Source organism: Penicillium verhagenii (assembly GCF_028828195.1).
Source record: "Penicillium verhagenii strain IBT 33310 chromosome Unknown utg000012l_segment0_segment0, whole genome shotgun sequence".
NCBI lineage: Eukaryota > Fungi > Ascomycota > Eurotiomycetes > Eurotiales > Aspergillaceae > Penicillium > Penicillium verhagenii.
The window spans coordinates 1,374,908-1,391,467 of NW_026643176.1; the positions used below are offsets into that span (position 1 = coordinate 1,374,908).

Genomic DNA, 16,560 nt, shown 5'->3' on the forward strand with positions numbered 1-16,560 from the left:
TGAACGACCCTGACTTGTTAATCTCTTACCCAGAATGGTTCCTTTAGATCCTGCACAAGATTTGAGTGTTTGTTTTATGATTTATGATTTTTTCTTTTTTTTCTTTTTTCAAAACAGAAAATAAAAACCTTCTCTCCGCGGCTCATGACCCGTTCGGGCTGACCACGTAAACTTATTTCTTTTCCAACTGTTTCGTCCCTGGAGGTTGCTCCTATGGCAAGGTGTTCCAATAATCTGGGCACCAATCAGTCAGGAGACAGGTACAATAGACCGGGGTTTAGGATAGACGTGGGACAGAGGCTGAGGTTGACCATTAATGGAATTTCTGAATGCAAAATGCAAAATCCTTTTCTGTTTTGATTCTGTTTATATTTTATTTTTTAATTGCTTTGCTCATCGGCTTAATGGATCCCTTTGCTTCGTCCCGAATGCCCAACGCGTCGTGTCCCCCAGTTTTGAATCAAAGGTTGCCCAACTTCCGGCAAAGATTGTTACCACTCTTGTCACCGGACGTTCCAGTAGGAAATATTTGTTCTTGCTCGCCTGACTACTATGTATGTATGTTTTTTTTTTTTGGTTTCAATTTTTTTATCTCTTTTTCTCTGGGGACAAACAAATGATACATGGCTACCAAGGTAGTCAAAGAAACCCCCACATTGGTTATAGTTGAACGTTCAAAATTTGGGCATGGCCACGTCTCACGACGTATCTATGCATGAAGATCCTGACTAGCGCCACGTGTGTACGGAAGAAGCATCAACGGCTGCGAGGAACCGCGTCGATCTCCCATTACCCGATACTATGCCGTGGTCTTCGTCATCGGAGGGGAGAAAAAAAAAAAAGGGACAGATGGGCAAATTTCCGACGGTCCTTCGGTCTTTTCTAAACGGTCATCTACAGAGATCAAAGCTAGTTTTATTTGATTTATTTTTCATGCAGGACCCGCTTCTTGACAAGGATTTTTATTTTTATTTCCATTTTCTTATTTTCTTATTTTTCTTATTTCTTTTTTTTTTTTTGGAGAATTTGGATTTACTGAATTAATGTCCCATTTGATATTTATTTTATTTCTTTGGTGGAGACCAGGGCTTTTTCAAACCTTGCAGAAATGCAGAAATTACTTACTGTATACTTGCTCCGTACCAACACCATCAGGTATCAAATTATGTGGAGAAGGAAAAAAAAATTTAAGTAGTTTGCAATTGACGTCTTTTTTTTTCTTTTTTTTTTCCTCTGGTTTTATATTTTTATTTCTGATTCCCACGTTTCTTCTAGGAGATCATGTCCAGATATTGTTTACCTTTCTCGTCCACACCTGATCCCGATCCCCACATCCATTCGTCGTCATAACCATCTGTGTCTCTTCCGTCCAGCAAAACCCTTGGATGGGAAAATGTGCAGCTATTTCAAAAACTACTACATCTATAGCTCCTGCTCTCAACCTCTCGTGCACTTTATCCGTACCGACATGGACGGTCAAAATGAGTATCATTGCTCAGACGGCCCACACGACCGATGGATCATAGTAGTAGGCAAATGTCTACTATGCAGCCGATAAGACCGAGCATTCAATGTTTCCAAATATTGGAATATTTGGATCTATACCGAAGATTCTTTCTTTCTTTCTTTCTTTCTTTCTTTCTTTCTATTCCGATATCACAATTCCTCCACGGATCCATATATCCACAATTGGAGAAACCCCCGAACCTTCTTCTCGCCCTATCTATCCGCCATATTCACCCGAAACGACTTCGCCGACCATTACCCTAAACCGCATGAATATTCTCCGATTCTTTTCTTTTTGTTCTTTTTCTCTTTCTCTATTTTTCTGAAATCACACACGTGCATTTCCACGGCTCCAACCGACCTCCAATCTTCTCTTTACCCAAAAGCCAAAAGCCCGCCGCTCTCCCGAACCAATTACTGCAGCTGGAAGGATGAAACGCAAAGCCAAACCGCAATTATTTACCGGCAATGGTCCTGATCGACATTCAAAATTCTTTCTTTCCTTCTACGGGCCCGAGAGCCACGATTTTAAAGTTTATGTTGTCAATACTCTGGATTGAGGATTATTATTTTCGTTTTCGTTCGAGCGTGTGCTATGAGCGATTGGGCCTTTTTTCGATTTCGATTTCCCGTCTCTGTATTTTTGATTGGTTTGCTTTTGGCCTTGTTTGACACACACCCCGCTATATGTATGCTATGTCGTCTTTTGTTTTTTTTTTATTGTTTTCTTTTTGTTTTTCTCTGCTCGGCGTCCACGTAGGCGTCAAGGCAGGGGGGGGGGGGGGGTATAAGTGCTTAGGTGTCTGGAAACAAGGCTCAAGTGGATGGACTGGGATCCATACCTGAATTTGGATTTGGATTTGATTTTGATTTTGGACTTGGCTTCTATATGGCTAGTTAGACTGCAGTGATTCCGACTTTTGTTCGACGCCCCAATTTGCCTTTTTCTGTCATAGTAGCCCTGCATCTGCATGTGTATGATTATCATGTTGTGTTTGCTGTGATTCCCAGCCCTATTTGTCTTCCAATAGGTATTCCAAATAGCCCGACATCTGGACCATCAACAAAAAAACGGTGCATGGTCAAAACGGAGATAAAAATAAATCTACGAGCAGAATCACATGTAGAATGCATGGTCATGGGCTATTAGAGCCGAGTCCAGAACATATGTTCAAGCCGGGCTCAGATTCAGAACGTGGATGTCTAGGGCTCTCACGGACTCCGAAATGCAGAATGCAGGATCTAGACGGTACATGCCCTAAAGAGAGGTTTGCCTATACATTTATATTTTAATATGTATTATCAGGAGAGTGTTTCCAAGGTCCACGGTAAAATTGGAGGTTACAAGCTTGGAAGGCTGCGCACGGGCAGACAACGTGGTTCTACTTGATTTTGTCTGGACATCAGGGGTGGCCCAGCACTTGAGTGCTCTCAAGTGCTGATGTCCCCATCGGCCGAGCCGGCAATTGAGTTTGTGAGCATAAAGATTGGAGATTTATAGATGAATGCCACAATGCCACAATGCCACAATTTCACATTCCGTATTCCATATCCTCTTTAATCTTATTAGCGACATTGCCAAGGCAAAATAAGGGGCTTGGAGTTTCTCCGATCGAGCCCGTGCTTTTTGCACTTTGGCCTTAGTCTGTTCCTTTTTTTGATTTTGGCTTTTTTAGGGTCCTTTTGTTTTTGTTTTTGTTTTTGTTTTTTTCTTATTTCTGATTTAGATTGTGATGAATAATGCAGGAATGTGAAAAGGGGGGGGGGGAAGCCAAGAGAGGAGGGCAGTGCTAGCTCAGCCAGGGTTATATTAGTGGTTATTGCTAGTAGTGTGTTAGCACGTTATGTCCCCATCTCCTTTAGGCTACCATCCAAGTCCCCCAAAATCTTCTATCATTAGACGGTAGCCAAATCAAATACAAAGGGAAAACTTTTCACCAAAAGTCGTTGGTACTAGACCGGAAACAGGCTCGCCAAGTCTTGCTTTTCCTTTGCATTTCTGCATTTCCCACGCAATCTCCAAGCCTTTCGGGGGAAGCGGGTTGAAGCGAAGCTTCAAATGTGGAAACGCCCCTCTCCTTCCTTCCCCTCTATACCTGCATCGTCTTATATGGTTGGTCAGTCTTCCCCCCCGGTTTCATCTTATGGAACTGCTGGGGTTGATTCATAGATGAAGGATAAATACTGGTTGGACTTGATCCGGACAATCTGGAAGAAGTAGAGTGATTGGATTTGCGGTAAAAAAAAAAATTCCGCCATTTGCATCCGGCAAAGGTAGAGTACGTCCGGTACTTGACTACGAGCCGGGCCGGGTTTTGAGGGGGACGGCAGATGCCCAATAAGGTAGTGTGGTGTGCAAGGATTAAAGTCATGATGCAATCATACTCCTACTAGGCTACAAGGGAGCAGGGCTCTCATGTACCTTGGAGAGAAAGAAGTAGGGCTCACCCGAGCGCTTGTCGGGGATTGCGGATCCCGGATAACAGATGAAGATACCGGTTTTAGGCTTGTACGGAGTATGGAAAGGGAAGTTGGGAACGGGCAAATTTCTAGATGCCTTTATACTAGTTTACTCGTATTCCGTAGGTGCTCGGGATCTACGCCGAAGGGGATTTAGATTACTGATCGCTACTACTTCGATGAGCACTTTTCCATTGTTTTCTTTTAATTTTTTACGCCCTTTTTCACCATTGTAGGAGTACGTTGATTTCAAATGGTCTTTGTCAATTGTATAGTAAATCCAAGTAAAATGCGCTCGGTCCACAAAACCTTTAACTTTCTCTTCTTCATTCCCCAAACGTTTTGGTTTCTGTTGGGGAAACGAAAGAGGGACATGTACATACTAGTAGTGATTGCGATTGCTACGGAGTAAAACTCCCGGTCTTATCCCGCTAGGACGCATATGCCACAGCCGTTGGCTCCAGCATACGAAAGTGCACTCGTCAACAAGGGTCATGGCGCGGGGCTATATGAAACGGAGAAATATGACGGAAATACCGAGAGTTATTTTCATCATTTTTTTATTTTATTTTCAATCCCCAAATATTCGGGGTTTTTAATTTGCAGACCCTTTGTGATTGACCGGTGAATATGAAATACCGAGCTATGCTCATTGGGTCTACTAAAGAGCAAACATTTTAACAGAGCCTTGAGGAATAAAGTACCAACAGTTCAGCCTATAAGGCACATGTATCGAAATAGAGTGATATAACGGTATTCTTCTCCGAGTGCATTGATTAAATCAATTTAAAATCCCCAGGGGTTTCCGGCTTTTGCCCTACGGCATTTTGGGGAGAGACCGGAGGATTGTTCTAGTCCGTGAAGATTATGTAAAATGCTGGCGGCCGTATCGGGTAATAACCATGCATCGTGATGATCTGTAACGGTCTAGGTCTAGAATGAACAATGCAAAAGAGAGAAAAAAAAGACACAAAATGCAAAAGATAAAAGATAGAGCAGGAACGAGAACTGTGATGACGAGGTAATGCAGATCAGGTTATCATCACGGTCAGTTTTAACCAAATTGGACAAATTGGCAATTGAAAGTAGTTCGGCGTCATGTCGTGCTTGTCTTTGGCACATGTCTACACCTTGGCCCACCTTGCAAGCCTTGTCTTGCTTTGCAACGCCGGTGTACTCGGTACTTGACGCCACACGGGCCTCTTGGATAAGAAATCATCTAACGGTCTTTCTTCAGAGCCTTGGTTTTTTTAATATCTTATTCAACTTTTTATTTCTATCACCGATCTAGACCATTCCAAGGTGCTATAAAGTGCTATAAGTGATTGCGTTGCATAGTGTGCTTCTCAAAAGCTCGATCTATTTCCGACCAATGGCAGGTCAGCCGGGTATATTACCCCTTGGCAATTAACCAGCCAGAAAGATGCCTGCTTACTCATTTCTTTAATTTAACCCAATTCCAAATCACTCACAATTAATCTATAAAATTACAAAAAGCCATTTCGGCTTCCAAAAGGTCCAAAGTTCTACCTAGGCATCACAAATTACTTATCAATCATGCCAATGCTCAACCAGTACTTTGATTTATTCCGTATATGTTTGTTTCGACCCGCTTTCATATGCAAAATAGCGCCAAATTGGCAAAATCCCCCTTAAAATTGGAACGTACTTTCTAAAATCTCCCCATCCGAAGAATGCCTAGGTAATTGCATTCTTCCATCCGTACTCGTAATTCCTATTCCGAACATCCTCGGCAATGTGCCCAAAAGAGCCTGGTCTTAAAGTCCAGCTTTTAGCCCTGAAATTATCCCTGACTAGCTTGGATTATTTTCTCGCCACGCACCCAATCAGAAAATCCATCTGTCCTACCAGGGATCGACATGATCCAAACCAAGCAACGAACCCACCGACTCGGCTCCACTCCCAGTTTCATGATCCAAATCCTCAGCTATCTGATGCTCCAGCCTCCTGGTCTGTGCAGACGAGCTTTCTCGGATCAAGTCCCGAAAGCCACTGCCGTTATCCACCTTCCATAAATGATAAGGGGAACATCTTTCAATCTATGCTAATGCCTCTAGGTGCATATACCCGGATACGCGTATGTAACTTGTCGGAAGGCGACTCAGGGGTGGAATTTGCCATGGCTATTGAAATGAGATAGGGTCATGCAACTTTTCCCGAGGCCGAATGAAACAGCCAGTTACTTCGGATGATGAGGTTTCTGTGATGCAATGCATTCCCACCATCTCGGGACTAACCGAGCGGGGGATTTCGATGGTTAATTAAACAAGTCGTCATTGCTGGACTTTTCAAATCTAATTGGATTTGTATGTCATCCATGCTCTCCACACTCTCCACACTGTCCACACTGTTCTCTCGGTCCATTTCAGCCTGTATCGTCATTACTAATTATCGATTGTCTATGTAGTATTGACCACATAATCTTGGAAACTACTAGTAGTATCCTGCAAATTCTGACTTCCCGAACCCGAAACTCTCTCCACAATTATAACTGGGGCCGGTATATCCTAACTACGCGATGATCGACATTTTGAAGGGAACCCGCGGAAAACCACAAAAACCCGACGTCTGTCGGCCGACTAGGACGGGAACGGAGTACTACATACCAACATACTGAGTCCTCGAACTCAGGTCCACAGAAAAATATGGAATATTGTCGACCAGTTCCAGAGCCCACCAAGCAAGTACTGTACAATGCTTAGAGCATTCACCAACAAGAACATTTGAACCCTATGTCACGATCAACGTCATCTACTACACAAAGACTCAGTCTGAAACGCAACGCGCCGATCTCCCCCCCCCCCACCGGGGCGAACTTAAGATTAGATTCTTGTTGGTTGCCGTCCCCAGGTTCATGCAGGGAAAATTATTCGTGCCGCCCTCACCAGATACACTAACAACCTGCATTGATCCATGAATGTCTGCCGGACGCGTACTAGTACTAGCGAGGCTAGGCTACTTCAAATGTTGATAGGCCTAAGCCCTGCAGGTCAAACCGGGGTATGAAATAAGAGAGTCTCTGATTCGCTCGACTTTGATCTGATGTAGTATCGCTTCCCTGCGCTCGCACCGTGTTGACATAATCTTCCCTTCCAAGGCTGTGGATACCAATATCCTAATCGAGCCACGGAGCACTCCCCACGCTCAACCATAGGCCTCTGGAACAAACATACATACTGCCTAAATGCATCGATGCCGGGAGTATGTAGAATGCCGGATCGACATGGGGTCGCGATGTAAGTTTGATTTGATCAGTAATACAGTACTGTACGCTGTAGATCATACCCGTGCCCGTGCCCGTCCCCATCTCCATCCCGTTTCAAGCCATACCCTTCTTGCCCCGTATTTCCTTTTCCGGCCGGGTTGCGCGATGTGGCTGAGGACGATCGGGATCAACATCAGCATCATCAGCATCAGCATCAGCATCATCATTTTGTAGATCTGCGACGGACTAGAAGCGGACCTCCGGGCGAATGGAGATTGGCTTTGCGGTGTAGGCGGGTGGGAGGATAGTGTAGCGCGGCGAGGCCTTTGGTTTGCGGACGGCCTTCGGGGGAAAGGAGAGAGATGGAATGGGGACGTCGAGTCGGAGACTGAGGCGTGAGGAGGCTCGCTTGCGACGGAGGGGTGGTGAGACGGGGAGGGATTGGTTTGGGGTTGTGGTTGTGGTTTCGGGTGGGTTTGGTGCAAGGTATGAGACTGTGATGAGGCTGCGGAGATAGTCGAAGGATTCGCCTTCTTGGTCTTTTTCGGTCCAGCCGTTTGAGTCGATGGAGGTGTTGGCGTCGTTTGTTGATACGCGGCTGACTGTTGCTGCTAGAGCGGCTAGTTGTTGGACGATGAAGTCCGTGTCGTTGGTTTCTGGGTGGGCGTTTTTGGTGGGATGGGTGGGTGGCTTGGTGCTTTGGGCTGGTGTTTCTTTGTATTCACATTCTTGTTGGTGTTTGCGGAAATGAGACTTTCGAAGATAGGATCGGAGGAGAGACAGTATGCCGCAGCCGCGGTGTTTGTGGGGGACGAGGACGAACATGGTTGGCGGATGGATTGAGGAAGGGTTGGAGATGGATGGATTCCCTGGAAAAGACTGGTTGGCTGGTTGGCTGGTTGGCTGATTCTTTGGATTTTACTGTAAGGACAGGAAGTGAATGGCCTAGGTGCTTGGTAGGGAGTTACAATCAGTGCAAACCGTAGTAGTAGTGATTGAGGTCTATATAACATCCGACTCTGAGTATCATTCCATGTCTGTATACAAGACAGTAGCATCCACATACACCCCTTTGTCACAACATAAGGTTAAAGCTGCAGCCTCATTGCAAACAAGAAACAGCACAGGAAAACCGCCGAGAACAGCTTGCCGTCGACATTAAAATCCAACTGTGTCTGAAACACCGCGGAGAATGAAAGAGATAATCGAAACAAAACAAAACAAAACCAACAACGGGATCAGATAGAGGCCTGTTAGCCAACACCAGCGCAACAACAAAACCGTTAGACTCCAACAACCCGAAAAAAAGCGTTTATGCAGGCTCCCCGGACCCTAGATGCCAAGAACTTACACTTTGCGATACATCATACCCGTTATCTTAGCAAACACCCAGCACCATAGCCCCGGGTCTGTTCTGCGTCTCGATAAAATAGAGTCCAGATCGCGGCAGATTCGGTCTGTTTGTGGGTCTATCGTAGTAAGTAGTAGTCCCGGGGATCGTGCAGGCACTATGGGCCTGAGCGTTAGGATAGATTGATAATCGGGCCGACACTGAGATTGGGATGTGCTTGTATCCGATAGATCAGAAAGTATGAAATTGGATTGTACTTAGTATGTATCTACCGTTGCGGGCCGACAGAGAGCCTGGAGTGCCTATATAGGATTTAATTGATACTGGTAGGATTCGAGTATGCCTAGACATACTAGTAATGTTCTGAACTGACGTGGACATTCTGAATATCCGAACTGCATGTCATCGGACTTGAGTGTTACTCGGTTTTCGGGTTCCGCATCATGCAGTACAACTAAAACATATTAGCAGCTGGAGCCCAGAGAACGGAAAGAAAGAATAACAACAAGCAGAAAGAAAGAAAAAATGCAAGAAAAAACATACCATGCAAACATCCTCCCCATCCCTACACTCCATCGTCCTCCTCATCTCGAATCCCATCCTCTCATAAATCTGCACATTAGGCACATTCTTCGAGCTCTCCAAATAACACTTCACCCCCTCTTCATCCGCCCTCTTCGTAACAGCCTCAAACAAAAGCCTCCCCACGCCCCGTCCCTGCGCCTCCGGCCCCACAGCAACCATATTACAAAAATAGTACCCGCGCGGATCATCCCATATCTCCGCCTGCGCTTTCTGCTGCTGCTCCTTCCAGATCCAGTACCTGTTCACCCGCAACCCACCCCGGCCAAAGTAGCGTATGTTCGTGAGCAGCTGGCCAGCCGATAGGACCCAGCCCTGGTACCAGGAGTACCAGCTCTCTGGTTTGGCAGGTGGGTGTGGTGGTAGCCAGCAGGAGACGCCGAGAACGGGGGACGGCTGATCTGAGGAGCTCTGTTGCTTTTGTTCTTTCGCGACTTGGAAGATGGCGTTGTTAATGCCCCAGCGACAGCGTGCTTCGAGGGAATGGTAGTTTCGGTCATTGTTGAACTGGTGTGTGTTTCTCCCGTTTGGGGACGCGGGCTGTCTGGTAGACGGGCCGCGTTACGGGAGAAGATATGTTAGCGGGTGGATATATGTATGCGTATATATGTTATGTGCATACACGGTATGTGCTTGGGATCCACTAGACTGGAGCTTCGTGTGTGTTGGTATCTAAAAATACACTGTACATACCGTGGAATCATCAAAAACCCACTTGAAATAAGGATCATCCGCGAAAGCGTGCTGAATGACACGGATCGCGCCAGGGATATCAGCTTCCGTCAAAGGCGAGATCTCAACGACCATGATACGCGAATCTGAGGTAGTAGGTAATCTGGCAGGGAGAAAGGAAAAAGCGGAAATATCTCGACGTGTAAACAGAGTTATGCACCCTGGATGAGTGGAGCCGATCTCGACGCAGATATGCTCCGTATAGCGTTGCTGATCCCGCGGCTATTAGACCCTTGTTAGCCTTGCCAGGTACATAAATGAGAGTATTATAGGCCCACTCTGTGGAGTGGAATTGTGTCATATGAAACAGAAGAAAAAAGAGTGTTTCGAAAGACTGATCTTACCCGTGACCTAATCGTGCTGATAACGGTTGGACGGAGTAGTGACAGGGGTTCAAGTTGGCGACAGGGATATTTGTTAATTAGATCTGAATGGGACTTTCAAATGATCAAGCAGCGAGGCTCTAAGAAAGAGGTTGTCTGTTGTGAGTTGTGTTCTAGAATTCATTCAATGCTAGCTTGGAAGAAAAAGGGAAACGACATCCTCAAGCCCTGGAGCCCCCGCTTAGATGTGGGGATCGTCTAAACCGGGGAAGGAATGTAGATGCGGGCTTATCTTATCGTCACACCAATTGACCCGTTTTGCAGTGGATACTAAGATAACTACGAGTAACTACTAGTACTAACTATTAGTACATGCTACGGAGAACGGGTTAGCAAGTTGGATTTGGAGATAAGAAAGTATTATTTTTAATTGATTTTTGGCTTTGATTCCGATCCAATGCACAGTAAGTTCCCAGTATAAACATTTTGCATGAAGAATTTGTAAAACCTCCAGTCCCAAGAAGAAACCCTTAATCACGCCTTGTGCCCCAAATGATATGAACAGGTCGCAGAAATATCCCGCAGATCCCAATTGCATAATGCATGTTGCATGTGTGCCATGATAAAAAATCCCCAAATGTAATCAACAGAAAAACAAGACTGTAGTATATGAACCCCTAACGGCTGGTAGTAAGAAACGAAATGAAGTGAAAAAAAATAAAAAATCCAAGAGACCAAAGTCTGCAACCCCAATACACCAGTTTCCAATGACGTCGTAATTTCATTTCATTGCTCGGATTATCGTGAGACGTTATGACGGCTATAAGGCACGACCTAAAGAAACTCATGAAGCGGTAAAGTCATCCAAGCGTACCCACTCACGGGGTACATCCATACTGCGATTGACGCGGCCTCCCGGGGTCAAGGGGACGTCCACGCGTCCGAGACCCCGATCATCGTCCCCATCCTCGTAGAAAGAGAGTCGAGAGAAGTAATCTTCTAGTACAGATTCCCGATCACCATTGCCCACAATGGTGGTGTACTGGGGGGTGGTGTGATAAGGGGAGGCGGTGGAGGAACATCTTCGAAGGCAGGAGGGGCAAAGGATGGGGTTCTAAGAAGATGCATCGGACGGGGGACATCCCGAGCGGGCGCATCGTGCGCCAGGTGGGCAGGGGCCGGACGGGCCAGACCACCAGACCCATTTGTGAAGCTTCGCGACACGGCACGGAGAGAATCCCGGCGGTTGAGGTTCGTTGTAGAATCCTCCCGGTCGGAGCTCGATTGTGCGAGGGAGTATTCCCTCGCAGCTAGGGGCGCACCAGGGCAGCCACACTCTTGCTCTTGTGCCGGCGGGTCTGGGTCGCTGGCCGGCGTGGAATATGCCGGAAGGTAGATGTTTGCTTGCGTCGCTTTGCAGGAGAGAATGTGGAACGGGGAATCGATGGAGATCTCAAAGTGCCGACGTTTTGTCGGGTCTCTCTCGTCGATCTTGGAGAGTCGGAGGACAATCTGTTGAAAGAATCGGTTAGTATTATGCCTTTATTTAGGTCGCCAAAAAGAAATTGACAGTGGGGTTGTCTATTTACCTTGATCCAGTGATTGATCTGGATATTCTCATAGGTAGTGTCAAAGTGCAACCGCTGGCCCTCGTCCCGACCCCTCATCTCATGACAACTTGGGAGTTGCACGCTGAACTCCATCTCCGTTGGACCGACTCCGGAATCATTAGCCAGGTTTCCAAGCAAATTCGTCCGGCCCCGTTCCACAATCTCCTCACCGCGCGCCGCTGCGGCACGATGGTCCCAATCGATACCACCGCCCGCCGTGATTCGCATTGAGCTGCCAGGATAAGTACTCGTGCTAGCCGACTCGGCTCGTTTCTCGAAAAGGAGCACTTTCTTGGCCGGTTGCAAACGATGTACACTCTTATCTGCCGTCCAATGTTGAATGTTTTCCGTCACGTAAACTTTGATACGGTGGCATTCGACCTTTGCAAGCGGGGTAAGTTTGAATGCAATTGGAATCTGGGATCCGAGGGGGAAAGATTTCCCTGAAATGACAATGTCGTAATGAAGCTGGTCCTCCCAATTCCTCGAGATCGCAATCGGTTCGACTTGCTCCAAGGAGCCCTCGGCCGGGGTGCGAATCACGGGAATTTCCATCGTGCCGAGCAGATTCGGCCGGAAGGCACCTGATCGTTCCACGATGGCTTCCAAGTCATATCTGACGGAGCCAAGATCGGTTTTGATTGTTTCGGGTAGTGAGCCATCGATTGGGAATTCGAAGCTGTAAAGGTAGTCGCCTACGGGGAACATGCGGTAATTCCGCTGCTGTTGGGTTTGAGAGCTGGTGGGCGGCTCCTGCCGGCTGAAACTTCGGGAGTGTCCACGGGCGGTGGGTATAGACAGACGCCTGGGGTCTCGGGAAGCGATACTAGTGCCGAGCGAGTTGGTGGAGCCACTTTTGGAGAAGAGTTCTCGACTTGTGGCTATCACTGCATCCTTGCCGGGTACAGGTGAAACGGGCTTAGCGTGCTGGTAATAGTGCGCACCATAGTCGTTTTGCATGAGCGCAGTATCTCCATGGTTGAAGTAGACGACACCATGAGTACAGAGATCTTTCTTATCGTGGAAATGAACTTTCTTTGGTGGGATACCTGAGAAAAGGAATTCAAATTAGACGGAATGCGGGGGAAAGGGGGGAGTGGGGACATGTTTTATGATTTATTGGGGGAGAGCATACCATCTGGCCAGTCCGTTTGCGCGTGACCTCTAAAACAGATTGAGATCTTCTTGATTTTGACACATTTGGTCACCTTGAGATGTATTTGACCTCGCAAGATAGCTGACTTCTTGGAACTTGGATCATGTTGATCGTAGCCCTGAAGATACAACACGGGCTCGGTGAGGGCGATACCCAATGTCAGACCACTTCCAGTCGCAATGATCTTCTCATTCCGCAAGGGAGGGAACGGAGTGGATAGCTCGGGGGCGGTGTTGGGCTGCTCGGCCACGGCTCGGGGTAAAACATCGGCCATGATATCGGGCAGTATTTCGTCGTCGGGGTGGATTGAGTCAATTCTTGGAGAAAGGATGATTTCCGATACAGGCCGAGCGGTGCGACGGCGTGGGGGTTTTGATTGCAATTGCGGGGGAGCGGGTGCCGAAACTCCGGATGACCGCAGGCGAAGGAATCGCTTCGCGTTTTCACGTGGGCCCGCCAGCTTTCTCAGGAAAGAGCCGCGACGGCTTTGTTTAGGGAATTGTTCCTCGACGGCGTTGAGACTGGAACGTCGTGCCGACCGAGTGCGTATAAGGTTGGCGATTGAACTTGATAAGGGAAGCGGGGAAACCTCGGTTTGTAAGGAAACCTGCGCGGGCATAATGTGAGCCATCATTGTGTTTTTTTCCACTGGCGCATCATAAAATAAAATGGGGATTGATTCTCTCTCTTTCTCCCTCTGTGGTGTTGATGATGCTTGTCTTTTGTTTCTTCCTTTCACTTTCCTTTTGCCTTTCTTCGTTTGCTCGAAACAATGGCGAAAAAGAGACAAAAGGCCGATCAGGAATGCCCTGGTAGACTTCCGACACCAAAGGGAGGTAAATTCCAGGAAATCCTCCCCCAAAAGAGAGAGAGAGCGGAATTATAATAAAAGAAGGGCAACACAAGAATTCACTTACCCAAAAAAAGCTTTAATCTCTGTGAGACCAATCTGTTATGCGTAAAAGAAAATCAAAAGTCCAAAAAAAATCCCTTGTACACCCCTTCAATGGGATCAACTTGAGAAAGAAATGCAAGGAGTACACCGATCTTTTTGCAGGAAGAAGGAATTCCTCGGGGTTGCTGACTTCATAACACGGATCCTCCACTCAAGTGATCATCGGCTTGCAGATCCTTAAAATGGAGGATGGGATTGGTCAGGGCAGGAAATAAATTGTGGTTCCCAAGGAACTTGCTTGGCCCTGTTTTACCAGGCTTTTGGTGGCTTTTCTTTGGTGGCGCTTTTTGGTTGGTCTCCTGTACAGAGAGGAATTACCTGTTCATGAACCAGTTTGCGTATGTTGGCTCAGAAATAGAACTATCAGGAACATGTAGAAAAATCTTATATATGTCTAAAAATTTCCATTTATATATCTACTAAGGCAAGACGGAAAAAAGGTCCAGATCCGAAGTCCGATCGATGATGACATGATATCGACGATTATCCGGCGATCCGGGACTTAGTCAGAAAGAGGAATTGAGACTCTTTGGCTTGAAATCTAGAATGGCCTCTTTTTTTTTCTTTCTTATGGTGGATGATATCTCCGTTCTATCAAGTTAACCTTACTCTATCAAAGCTTTACGGCTATTTGCCTTCCAGATGTCCAAAGTTCTATAGTTTATACGAATGTACCGCATGACCATATACCGAATCCAGTAGATACCATTTGAAGGCTTCTACGAAACCACAAATTTTCTAATTCCTCAACCATGGTCAACCCGGCTAACGCGGATTAGGAACATGCGCTCTGTAGTAAATACTCAACGGAAAAAAATAAAAAAGTACGCGGATATAGGAACATTGAATTCTTCGCAATCCAATATTGAAAGTGGAAACGGCTAAACCGGCATCATTTCCAGAATAGTCTCATGTCCTATCGGCAATCGGACATCTGGATGCGGGGATAACAACTTCAAGGTGTCGCAACTCGCATGTGAGGCTTGTCACACCGAGGACAAACTAAAATCAGACACCTGATCTAGAGGAAAATCTCTACCGATCAGGATATCATTCAATTGTTTTTTTTCCCTGCATTTCCCGCGTTGTACGCGTCAAGACGAAGTATAAACCCCCAGACCTCTCTCTCTCTCTTTCTCTCTGCCCAGGTGCTCTCTCCCGGATCTCTCGTCACTCGTGCCATCCTGCATATTCCTCCAAATCTAAAAAAGACCAAGCAGACCAAAGAGATCCAAATAGACCCAAAGATGACTCATTTGTCCCGCAATCTAGCCTTGCTTTTCTCAGATTTCAAGCCTGCAGCGGCCCAAGATGACTAGGCTAATGCAGTACATGGCAGGTCATGACTTGTCTATCTCCTCGGGGAGTTCTTGCAGTCTCAACATTTGAACTTTGTGAGGTCAAGGTAGATTAGAGAATTCTAAGGTTCATGCTAGGGGAGATCACTGCGTCCCCGTTTCCCCCCACTTGACGCACAAGAGCAATCCATTATGTGCCCACTAGATGGTACTTAACAAATCTCAATCCCAATCCAAATGCAAAATGCAGAAATGCAGATGCAAATGCACACGGGTCTTGCGACACTCACCTGGAGTACGGAGTTGACTTAGCGTCAAGGTCCGTGCCCGGTGAGTTCTGTTGAGTCCTGAGTCCTGACAGCGACTTCGGGATGACCTCATTGGGGGCCAAGACTCCAGAGCCTAACTTCCTTTCCCCGTTTCCCCGTTTCTCTCCACGGTATCCACGTTCATAAGGCCGATCTACGTGCTAAATGTTGACGTTGGGAGATTGGCATTTTAAAATTAAGGAATTTCTTGGTTTGGGGGGGGGGGTTTTTTTTGTGCCCCGGGAGAAAGCCCGTGCTCACTGCCCTGATTTCTCATCTTTCTCGGCGATAATGGATTATTTTTAGTATACTTATTAGCCCTGGAGATCTGCCGTCAGCGGTACCTCATACGTCACTGTGATGGAGGATGCTAGGAAACTGGATTTACTACTAATACTATATACGGAGTATGTATGTATGTAATAACCAGAAACCAATTTCTTTCAAATGTTGCTTTTTGCGCTGTTCCCCTTTGTCCTCTCTTCTCGCTACAGTCGGGTTTGTCACACAATCAGGTCTTGTACTACCGCCCCCTACTAGTATGTCCGAGGGGGGTACCTCCTCTAGACCTGCAAAGAGACGGGAGAGATCGGCGTGAGATTTTGATAAATTGCCCGATGTGTATACAGTGGCTAGAGCTGTGGAGAAGCATTCTGAACTAGACAGGTCTACTACCTTGGAACTATCTATCTCTACATGGTAGCTTTGGATCTAGATCCTACAAGGATTCTAGAGTGGAGAAGAGCCCTGGGGAGAAACATTTGGAACAGCTTCATGGTCGTGATCCCGAGTTTCCGGTCTATATGACAATTGTCGCATTAGAAATATTGAATATGCCTTTTCAATAATTCCTCTACAGCCCTCACGAGTCGATCTATCGTTTTACTCCGACCTCGAGAGTGATAGCTGCGATCCGCTAAAATCACTAGTGTAGCCGGAACTGCAGATGCATGTACTAGTAGATCAGTAGTATATGGAAGACAATTTCATTTTAGTCTGGGTATCTCTGCAACATTTGAATATTGGAGCACTTCTCCCCTCCAATAATGCCAT

The 16,560-nt window shown here is 46.5% G+C and overlaps 3 protein-coding genes across 3 annotated transcripts; all 3 read right to left on the bottom strand.

Annotated features, from left to right (window-relative positions):
- Positions 1-7,438: 7,438 nt before the first annotated feature.
- N7466_011169 (uncharacterized protein) lies at positions 7,439-8,017 on the bottom strand (the record flags this gene model as incomplete). The annotated part of the gene is made up of 1 exon (XM_057170558.1): positions 7,439-8,017. One exon carries the CDS (start codon positions 8,015-8,017, stop codon positions 7,439-7,441), a length of 579 nt encoding a protein of 192 aa, XP_057016290.1.
- Positions 8,018-8,961: 944 nt separating this feature from the next.
- N7466_011170 (GNAT family N-acetyltransferase) lies at positions 8,962-9,932 on the bottom strand (the record flags this gene model as incomplete). Its single annotated transcript, XM_057170559.1, has 3 exons — positions 8,962-8,997; positions 9,087-9,665; positions 9,819-9,932. The coding sequence occupies 3 exons, from the start codon at positions 9,930-9,932 to the stop codon at positions 8,962-8,964; spliced, it is 729 nt and encodes a 242-aa protein (XP_057016291.1).
- Positions 9,933-11,024: 1,092 nt separating this feature from the next.
- N7466_011171 (arrestin family protein) lies at positions 11,025-13,577 on the bottom strand (the record flags this gene model as incomplete). The annotated part of the gene is made up of 4 exons (XM_057170560.1): positions 11,025-11,222; positions 11,261-11,692; positions 11,770-12,839; positions 12,926-13,577. The coding sequence occupies 4 exons, from the start codon at positions 13,575-13,577 to the stop codon at positions 11,025-11,027; spliced, it is 2,352 nt and encodes a 783-aa protein (XP_057016292.1).
- Positions 13,578-16,560: the final 2,983 nt, after the last annotated feature.